The following is a 10392-nucleotide window of genomic DNA, read 5'->3' on the forward strand; positions in this document are numbered from 1 at the left end:
AGATAACGTGAATTGGGCGGGTAAATCTCAAATTTGGGCGCCCTGCTAACATGCCTGCACGTTGTTTATTTATACCATGACCTCATACCATGACACTAGGTGTGTTCGACTTCATGCAGCGCCGGCGGCGCGACAGCCGGCTGACTTGAAGCAGCCAATGGCATTCACTGCTTCAAGTCAGCCGGCTGCAGAAATCACGTAGCCTACTACTCAATAGACCCCGCCTTGCACGGGAAACCACCAAATGTCATAAAATTCCTCTCATCCATTCTTGAGAGAACACTTTGAGAACCTTTTTGTCAAGTAGGGTTATAAGGGGATTCGTTTTTTTTCTTTCTGCTTTATTTCACTTGACAGCATTTGAAAGCCAAGTAAAAAATTGTGCTTAAAAAAAGGGATATTGGAAGATAAAGAAGGCCAAGTTTTCGTTCAAGTATTGGCTACTTTGATAGAAGTGCGTATTACTGGATTCCAATAACGTAAGTGAATTGACAAAGATGATGTTCTAAAACCATATAGGCGGCCTACCTTTTCTATTACCATTGTAGCCTACTACTTTTGCCTACAATCCACAAATAATGACTTTATTGTTTTTCCTGAAGTTCAATTATTTAATTTGTCTGAGAATATAGTTATGTATGCTGTATTTAGGGTCCACTTTAAAAACGACAACAACAGCATACGTTTCAGACCAATTCTGTTTGACTCTGTAGTCATGGATAGTATTTTGACGGCCCCCAGTTTGAACGGGCTCACATGAGTTTCAGACTCACGTGAAACGTAGTAAAGTGGGTTCGGTCTGAGCTCTTCATGTGCTTTTGCACTCGTCAAGTCATCGCGTCGTCATCCCGCCACTTTATTGAATTTACCCTCCGGGCCCGCCTCCAAGTGCCTTTGGCCTTGTGTCTGGTTGTCAAGCCCTTTCTTCAGGTGATAGTGACACATTTGTCACGTAGGCTACTGTGACAATTGGGATAGTTCTTCCTTCGTCCTACACCTATTCTTTTTATCTTATTTATTCATGTTTTCATTATCTAATCATCTGCATGTTGAGTTAATGTGCCTCCAATACTTTTTTTGTTCAGGTTGACAATGAGCATTTATTGAAAACCATTTTCAAAACGCCATATATTTCTGTAATACACATTAGCCTAAATATCAGGAAATATGGACGATTTCATAGCGTAGGTCTACACTTTTAATGCTGTTGGGGAAATGTGGAGTGAGTCGAGTCTTCAAATGGCAATTTTCTTGGTGGGTAAAAAAGACTTGTTACATGATGATACAATTATTATTCAATTATTATTCTCATACAATGTTAACTTTCTCTCCAATTTACGTCATACAAAGATGCACTGTCATTCACACAATCCAAAAAATTGCCCCACACTGCCATCCGGTGGTTTCGACCTAAAAAAGCCTCCTTTACTTCAGACAGGACTAGTCTGTACATGTCGCTGAGGTGGTTTGCCCAGGCATGTATCCACAGTATTGCCGTAGAGAAAAGTACGCCCCTATGAATCACAGTTGACTCTGTCTGGCCTGTATAAAGAAGTGTCTCATTCTCAGCAGATCTCAGTTCCCCTTTAGCTCTGGTGACGTGAAGAACTTATTGTTAAGGCTTTTGCAGTAATGGTGAGTCTTGTAGCCTGGTAGGCTTGTGGTGTCATCAGTATTTTATAATTTTGATAGATGATGTTCTTAAGAGTTTGTAGAATTATTCATAATAACTTTTAGCTTGAGTTTGGGATACAGTGGCAGAATTTGATTTTGTGTGCTTCTATTTTATGATTGATATGTAATGACATGAATGGAAGTGACGATAACTAATGGCTATTGTCATTATTAAAAAAAAATTGCCATACAGCATTACTTGTCCACATACAGTATGTTTTTTAACTTGCTCACCTAACCAGTGTTTCCCTCTGTTATTCTCTTCTCCACAGTGTAAGACCATGGCCTCTCGCAAGAGCATTCTAAGCTCCTTGGGTAGCGGTACTGCACAGCGCAGCCTGTTTGGTCCAGTGGACCATGAGCAGCTGCAGCAGGAGTACCAGCAAGCCCTGCGTAAAGACCTGGAGGATACCTCGCACCGCTGGGGCTTTGACTTCCTGCTGGAGAAGCCCTTAAAGGGAGGCGACTTCCAGTGGGAGGGCGTTCCTTCCACTACGGTGCCCCTCGTCTACCGCCCAAATATGGTGGGTATGAACAAGGTGGAGGGACAGAGGGGGGTGGTCTCTTACATAGAGGCCAGGGCAGGGCCCTCGCTCAGTGGGAAGGAGAACGTCCTGTACACCCCAGAGAGGGATGGAGCGACCATCGTCCAAAACCTGGAGACAACGCCAGGGAGGGGAGAGAGAGAAAGGCTGAAGAGAAAACAGACCAACATAACAGGTATGATGGGGGCAGTGCTCGTGTGACCTTGTACTATCCCAGAATCAGGATGTGTTGTGCTTAAACTGTCCATGCCGATGTTTTGTACACTCATGTTAAACAGCCCCCCCGGTCGCTGTCTCTTACAGACTTCTACGCTGCTAAAAGAAGAGTGGTGGGAACTCCTAGGAAATCCGGTCAGTGATTTTGAAGGTGAAGAGACCTTAATATGCATACACTCTTACTCACCCAACCTTGTGTATGCAACTGTAAAACAAACTGTCAAAAGCAATGGGAAAACAGAAGAACCTCTGCTCATTATACTGTACTTTGTTCTTGCTCATGTGTTTATTTTTTGTAACGTATTACTGTCTAAAGCGCCCCCCTGTGGTATGGAATACATACTCTATTCAGCCAGTTCAGACCTAAATCAATCAGTGGACCTCCTCTCCCTTATCAATGGCCAAATGCACTAAGGGCATTGAAACATTCACTGTCTGGATGCCTTTGTTTCAGTACATTCCACACCACTGAAATGGACTCACCACGATTCTGCCTCTGGGTTTACACTTACAGTAACATCATCAAAATGAGACTGTATTACTGAGTGAGCCTAAAGTCCCTGAGACTTTAGATTCAAATATTAATTTATTTATTTGTAATATTGTATATTACGTCACTACGCTGTATCATGAAGTTTGTGGAATATGTTTTTCATCAGCACTTATTTTCTGTCTTTTTTCTGTTAACTTGAATTTTGAAGTTTTGTGTATCTTGTGTACTCAAAGGAAACTACTTGAATGAGTACTTTGTTTGAATTCTATTTTATTATTGATAGCAATCTCAGTATGTGTCATCCCACTCTGAGCTGTTTATTGTCAACAGGGATGTTGGCTGCTCTTTCAAACCAAGACATACTTCAAACTTACAATCACATTTTTAAGATTGTTATTACATATGAGATATTATACAAAGTTTCCTTGCAGAGTTGCACATTTGATGCAGCACATAGCTGGTGCATTTGACTTAAACAAAACTCATCTAAGCTACAGCTGAGTATTTTGATCATTTGTATTTTATTCCTAGTACAGTGCATTTAAATATATAATAATAACAATATGCTGCTACAGGTAATGGGTGTCTTTCCAACAAAATACTTTATTTGATATGCACCAAAAACAATGCTTAGTGAAATCATCACTAGCATCAGTCATAACAATGCACTTCCCTTCATAGATGTGTATTCATATGTCCTTTATAATATTTTATGTTCAACATTTTTAAAAGATACTCTATATTTATTGTAAGATAAGCTTTGTGTGATTTGTAAATTGAATTGTAATAAAGATGTATACTATTACACTAGACTTGTGGTCATTGATGTATTTTGAGCACACTTTAGAACTGTGTGTACTTTTATATATTTGTGTGGTCAGTGTCCTCAGTTACCAATGTTGCAATACAGTATATCAAAATATTGAAGAAACATACTGTATTTCGATTCAGAATAGTTTTGAATCTGAATATGGTGAGATCTTCCAGACAGGTACCGGCGTCATTTGTGCCCTGGTGACTGACTTGTTGTCAGGCAGGTTGCTAGGAAGATGACGATAGCTTGTTTACATCCCCAATCATGGATCCCCAACCCCTCACTCCTCTGTTCAGCACTTGGCATACTGCATCCTACCCTACCCCTCAGACACACTGCACAGATAACTGCAAACATACACATATTGTAAATTAACAGTAACATGAAAAATCGAAATTGTAGTTTTTTTTCATTTATTTTTCTTGAAAATCCCCACATTAAGCACTTACGGAGTGATGCTTTATTTTTCTACATGAACATATTGCATTCATGTTTTTTGCGCATGACTATAATGGTATGCAGAGGATATTCTAGTCCTCTTTCTAGTCCTAATCTTCTCCACAGCTCTACATTCTTATAAAAATGCTGCAGCCCCTCCATAAACATGTGTGGGCCTGAGTGTATTCAAGGTTTAAGGGAAGAAGGGGCCATAATAGGCCCTGACACAAGCCCTGCTGTTCTCCCAGCCCTGCTCCTCTTCCCCTGGCCTTGCCACAGAGGCACCTGCACGCGTGCGCTAAGCTCTCCCCCCTCCTCTCCTGTTTTCTGCCCCCTCCCCCTATCCCCCTCCCTCCCCTCTTCCTCCATCATCTGTCCCTCGGCTCACACAGCCGGGAGAGAGCAGGACGGATCGCGTTTACGCTCAGACGGAGGAGAAAGAGAGAGAGAGGGGAATAGAGAGAGAGAGGGAGGGTGGGTGGGTGGGTGGAGGAAAAAGAAAGACGCAGAGGCAAACCGAGAGAGCATATGAAACAAAGGGGAAGACAGAAAGAGGGAGATGGAGGAAGATAGGGAGGCTGCAGACATCTTTGCTATCAACAATGGAGCATGAAGCTCCGGTGAGGCGATAGGCAGACATTGGGGAGGGGAAAGACGTTTGAAGAGGGGGCTCCTCGGTGGACACAGGGGGGAGGGGGGAGGGAGAAGGAGACCAAGGAGGAGGAGAAGGATGGGCCTCGAACACCGACCTGCAGTGGCACTGCCAGTCCGGGATTAAACAGTATGGTAACGTTCCCAAATTAATCTATCACCGCACTGGTATCTGTCTCATCCTCCTCATCCTCGTTCATCCATGCTCGCTGCTGGCACTCATCATCCATTTCACCCATGTCGCAGTGCATGTCTGTCTCCACGTGTGAAGTCATGACAACAGGCATTTTCTCTTTCTTTTTCCATCCTAGCCATCTGCCATCCCCACCACCACCATCATCATCTTTAGGAGACTGGTTTACCCTGGAGTTTATCCTGAGTTTTCACTACTACCATTGGATTTCAGCATTGGCCATTCCTGTTTGTCTGTGTTGTTTGTGTTGTGCTTCTTTTAGAGCTACATAAACATGTTATATCCTCTTCGTTCAGTGTCTTACTATTCGAACATGCTATCAAAATGAAATAAATCTGTACGCAGGCTCTGTTGTGGTTCTGACTGCAGTCATTTGTTCAATCCAAAGCCCTGCATTAGCAGCTAACGTGATTGTAACCTACTTTCTGAAAATGCCCTCTTTTCTGTTCATCTAGAATAGAGAAGGCCATGTCTCTTTGGTCTCTTTGGTTCATTTGATTCTGGTTTTCCAATGCAAGTCCAATGATGTTAGTATGTGGTTGACCAGCTGTAGTGAATTATAACTGGGATGAGAGATGTTAGATGAGAGGTGTCACATGCCTTGGAAGGCTACTGTTGCCGCACTGGCACTGGTGACAATGTTGTGATGTCTGCGCCGGCAACCAGAGGGGGATGATTATACACAACACATCCACTTCTGCCCCAGCAACCTACAGCATGTAAAGAAGGTTGTATGTGTCCTGAGGAGTGGGCCCCATAAAGATGGACCCTCAGACAACATGTTTGTTTGTCGGAGCCATCATTAAAGGGTTAAATCCCTGGTCTATTGTTTGTAAAGCTGTCACATTGTGACACAATGCGGAGGTGCTGACTTTGGTTTTTGGGCGTGTGTATGTGAAGAGATGTAGGGCAGGGAGGGGGGGGGGCACAGAGGGGGCCATACAGGGAGCTTATATTCATGGCCACACAGGGAGCCTCAATAGGTTAGAATTTAAGTAGCAATTGTACTGTTGTTTTTGTGCATGAGGCACAACTGGAATCACTTTCAAATGACTTGTAATCGACAATGCAAGTCATACAAAAATGATTCAATAATGCTTTTTATTTTCTATGGTGGTACTGAGTGCCAGGACAAGATTTTAATACATAAGTGGGGCAATGTAAAAAAAAAACACAGAAACACTCTTTTGCCACCATCAGTTCAATCACTTCTCTCTCTTTTTCTCTCTCTCTCTCTCTGTCTCTCTCTGTCCCCCTTAGCTGGATAAAAGTGAGGTGACAACCCTCGGCCTGCCCCCTTCTACCAGCCATGGAGGCTCTGACGGTAACATCAGTGTTGACGGAGCTGGGGCTGTGGCTGGGGCCGGGGCTGGGGCAGGGGCTGTGGCCGGGGGGGCTGATGGGTCAGGAGTTGCAGAGCCCCAAAGAATGCGAGCAGCTCTGGAGCACCTGCAGCAAAAGATCCTGAAGATCACCGAGCAGATCCGCGTGGAACAGGAGGCACGCGATGACAATGTAGCAGAGTACCTAAAGCTCGCCCACAACGCCGACAAGCAGCAGGCCTCACGCATCAAACAGGTGTTTGAGAAGAAGAACCAGAAGTCTGCGCAGACCATTGCCCACTTACACAAGAAGCTTGAGCACTACCACAAGAAGTTGAAGGAAATAGAACAGGTGATTGTCTTGGATTGTGTGTGTGAGAGAGAGTGTATGTGGGTTTGCGGATGAGGTTCTACTCATTGGTTTATTCCTCATAAAGACCCAATTAAGATTTCAGTTCAGCAAAAGGTTGCTGGGTTTGTCAAAGCTAAATACGTTCGTTTTAGGCAAATAAGCTTTCTCTGTTCAGAAAATGTACACCTTTTGACAAAGAGCATGTTTATCATCTGTATTTGCTACCTTTTTAGTCTCATGTTCATTGTCCTTTCTGTGTCTTCTAGAATGGTCCAGCCCGACAGCCAAAGGATGTCCTCCGTGACATGCAGCAGGGCCTAAAGGACGTGGGAGCCAACGTTCGAGCAGGCATCAGTGGATTTGGCGGGGGAGTAGTGGAAGGGGTCAAAGGAGGGGTATCTGCCCTTACCCACACTGCCGTAGTCTCCAAGCCCCGGGAGTTTGCCAGCCTGATACGCAATAGGTTTGGCAGTGCAGACAACATCGCCCACCTTAAAGACACACTAGAAGACGGGGTGGGAGGACACTCGGAGGACACACTCACCCCACGCGCCCTCAGCGGCAGTGCCACCCTGGTATCCAGCCCCAAGTACGGCAGTGACGACGAGTGCTCTAGCGCCACCTCGGGGTCAGCAGCCGGCAGTAACTCGGGTGGGGCCGGGGGAGGAGGGGGGATGTCCGGGCTGGGGCCAGGTTTGGGGAGCCCCAGGCTGGACGGCCACCATCACCACCACCACCACATCCACAGCTCCTGGGACGCGTTGCTGGAGGGCCTGCAGGAGATCAAGGCCAGCCAGGCTCACATGGAGGACACCATCGAGGACATGAAGGGCCAGCTGCAGAGTGATTACTCCTACATGACTCAGTGTCTGCAGGAGGAGAGATATAGGTACAATAACCATCCCAGGCCAGGCTGACACTGAAACTTGTGAACTTATTGTGTTATTTTCAACAATCCTCTTTGGCTTTAAATATTTGTCTGAGTTTGTATAAGTCTAAGGTCTGGTTCTGGTCAGACTGTGTGGACTGCATCCTCCTGAAAACTGAGCCTTTGTTTTGCTACAGCTTTATGAGTGGCTTCAAATTGTTTAGCTGGTGGACTGTAGTTAAAACTGTATCAATACTTGCATTTCATCCAGTGGCATCCACACATTTGAAAAGCCACTATACTCAAAGGATAATGAGATCAGAACTGGTATGTGAGTCAGAATCATATTCCTGTCCTTAAAACTATTGTAAATGTACACCCAGCTTTTCCTCCAATGAAGTGTTGGATCATACCAATAACCGAGTGTGTGTGTCTGTCCGTGTTCAGGTATGAACGACTAGAAGAGCAGCTGAATGACCTCACAGAGTTGCATCAGAATGAGATGACCAACCTAAAACAGGAGCTGGCCAGCATGGAGGAAAAGGTGGCCTACCAGTCCTACGAGAGAGCCAGAGACATTCAGGTGAGAAAGACTAATCTTCCCCAGAGGTCACAGTTGTGGGGGTACTGTCGAAGATTTGTTTTTCAACATAGCAGGGAGACTAAGGGAATTTCAGGAGAGGCAGACAGACACTGATAATTAGATGCATACAGGATTACAATGAAGGGGTTTCCCACTAATGTGTGTGTGTGTGTCCTTCCAGGAGGCAGTCGAGTCGTGCCTGACTCGCATCACCAAGTTGGAGCTGCAGCAGCAGCAGCAGCAGGTGGTGCAGCTGGAGGGCGTGGAGAACGCCAACGCCCGCGCCCTGCTGGGGAAGCTCATCAACGTCATCCTGGCTCTCATGGCCGTGCTGCTGGTGTTCGTCTCCACGCTGGCCAACTTCATCACCCCGCTGATGAAGACACGGGCACGGGTTGCTGCGACCGTCCTTCTGGCCCTGCTGCTCTTCATTCTCTGGAAGCACTGGGACTTCCTGGAGCACTGTCTCCTGTGGCTGCTGCCCAGCTGAGCGGCCCCCACGGCCGGGCAGGCAGACAGACAGAGCCCCCTGGGTTGGAGCCCAGGATATGTGGGGTGTGGAAGCAGACTTATACCAGAGAGATGGACTGGAGACTGACCATGGGTGACTCAGAGACAAATAGACTGAATGAGATCCATTGCACTTTTGAGCGGAAATGTAGACAAACGCGATGTGGAGGGGGTTTTGTGACCTACAATCTCACAATGGAGCTGCATGGAGAAGACTGCCTAAGATGGTGGAAGGCAATCTGTTTGATTGATGGTTGTGAGACTGTTGAGGGGTACTGTTGGGTGTCTTATGGCGATTACCATGACAAGTAACATAGAGAACCTCCTGCCTAGCAACACTAGCAGCATATGCTCATGATCAATCAATTGGTGTTGAGCCATTATCGTACTATTTCACCAAAACGGAGTGTTCATTGTAAGTACTTTGAACATGAAACATTTGAAACCTTTTCTAATCATTTTAATAAACTAATCATTATAATGACTAGAGCAAATGACACTGTCTTTGATAGACCCTAAAATGTTGCTGTTTGTGTTAAGATGGTTGTATATTTGGAGCACAAGGCCAAGCAAAAAGATTGCTCATTTACTGAATGTTTGAGTATGTGGTCATGCATGTCCTCACATGTGCATTTGGACCAGGGAAAGATACACTTAGTTAGCATGACTAACATTACATCACCTACAGTCAGACATGCTTTCTGCTGTCGACAAACATCTTTTTTTTCAACAAACTAGATGAAACTCCATCTAGACGTTAGACAAGATATTATCTTTTTGTTTCTTATGTATGATACAAAGAACAATTTTGGAGGGCCAGAGATAACTACAACTAATCTATTAATCTATTCATAGATATGCTATTTCATGACCACTATTGTAGAGCAGCAAAGAATTGATGTAATGTCAAACTCACTGGCATGTCTTACCATCACCTCCATGTTTATATCCAGTTTGCTGAATCCATCTTAATAAATCAAATCTAAAATTCTGTGGAATGAAGTATTCCAATGTGTTTGAGTGGCATGAATGGCCTGGTCTTGGCAGCCCATCCCCTGCACTCTATCGTTCTGGAGGTGAAACTGGAAATTGGCATCCCCTATTCTCACATTTCTAAACTAGACAGAGCCATGTTATACAGCTGACCAAAGGGCAATAAAACCTTCCTAAATACTTCCAGCTCCTGCTCACCCACTAATCCTATGGATTACAGTACAGTGTTATTTACACTGAACTGCTCTGCTTTCAAAGCTCCCATAAAACTCTTAATCCTCATATTTGGAAAGGTAATGGCTAGCTGTTAACATTTCTTATGGTTTAATTAAGTTTACTTTTATTCTTTTTAGTTTCTAAGAGTTTCGATCTATACAAAAATAGACTATTACAAGATTTACATTCTGACAGTTAACACCCTAATTGGTTTGAAGTTGGCATGACATGCTCATAAAGTTTCAGTTCACCTCCAATCCTGACCCCATCAGTTACATGTCTTGACCAATCAGACATTTTATGTAGACCCAACAGTAGGCATATATCATTGAGGTTTTGCACTGTAAAAATACAACCCCTGGTGTCAAAGGTTAAAATGTCTTGCTTTCAAATGCTGCAAAATTCTCTGGATACCTAGATTATTATAGTAGGTATAGATATCTTCAGGTCATCATCTTAAGACCTACATACAGTATTTCAATTTTTTGTCTTTATTTTCAGGCCTACCCCATACAACCATTACA

The 10392-nt window shown here is 44.3% G+C and overlaps 2 protein-coding genes across 4 annotated transcripts; both read left to right on the top strand.

Moving 5' to 3' along the window:
- Nucleotides 1-233: 233 nt before the first annotated feature.
- Nucleotides 234-3738, top strand: cdkn1a (cyclin dependent kinase inhibitor 1A). 2 transcript variants are annotated; one of them, XM_062464511.1, is made up of 3 exons: nucleotides 234-479; nucleotides 1947-2394; nucleotides 2523-3738. In XM_062464511.1, exons 2-3 carry the CDS (start codon nucleotides 1956-1958, stop codon nucleotides 2576-2578), a joined length of 495 nt encoding a protein of 164 aa, XP_062320495.1. In that variant the 5' UTR covers nucleotides 234-479; nucleotides 1947-1955; the 3' UTR covers nucleotides 2579-3738. The 2 variants fall into 2 exon arrangements, with proteins under 2 accessions (XP_062320495.1, XP_062320488.1); XM_062464504.1 differs by lacking the exon at nucleotides 234-479 and adding an exon at nucleotides 1486-1635.
- An 891-nt stretch (nucleotides 3739-4629) lies between these two features.
- On the top strand, nucleotides 4630-9662 carry tmcc2 (transmembrane and coiled-coil domain family 2). Of its 2 annotated transcripts, none has more exons than XM_062464521.1 (5): nucleotides 4630-4966; nucleotides 6285-6698; nucleotides 6965-7587; nucleotides 8014-8149; nucleotides 8331-9662. In XM_062464521.1, the coding sequence occupies exons 1-5, from the start codon at nucleotides 4964-4966 to the stop codon at nucleotides 8637-8639; spliced, it is 1485 nt and encodes a 494-aa protein (XP_062320505.1). In that variant the 5' UTR covers nucleotides 4630-4963; the 3' UTR covers nucleotides 8640-9662. The 2 variants fall into 2 exon arrangements, with proteins under 2 accessions (XP_062320505.1, XP_062320513.1); XM_062464529.1 differs by having other exon boundaries at nucleotides 4633-4961.
- The last annotated feature ends 730 nt before the right edge of the window (nucleotides 9663-10392 follow it).

Source organism: Osmerus eperlanus, chromosome 1, assembly GCF_963692335.1.
Source record: "Osmerus eperlanus chromosome 1, fOsmEpe2.1, whole genome shotgun sequence".
NCBI classification, from domain to species: Eukaryota; Metazoa; Chordata; class Actinopteri; order Osmeriformes; family Osmeridae; genus Osmerus; species Osmerus eperlanus.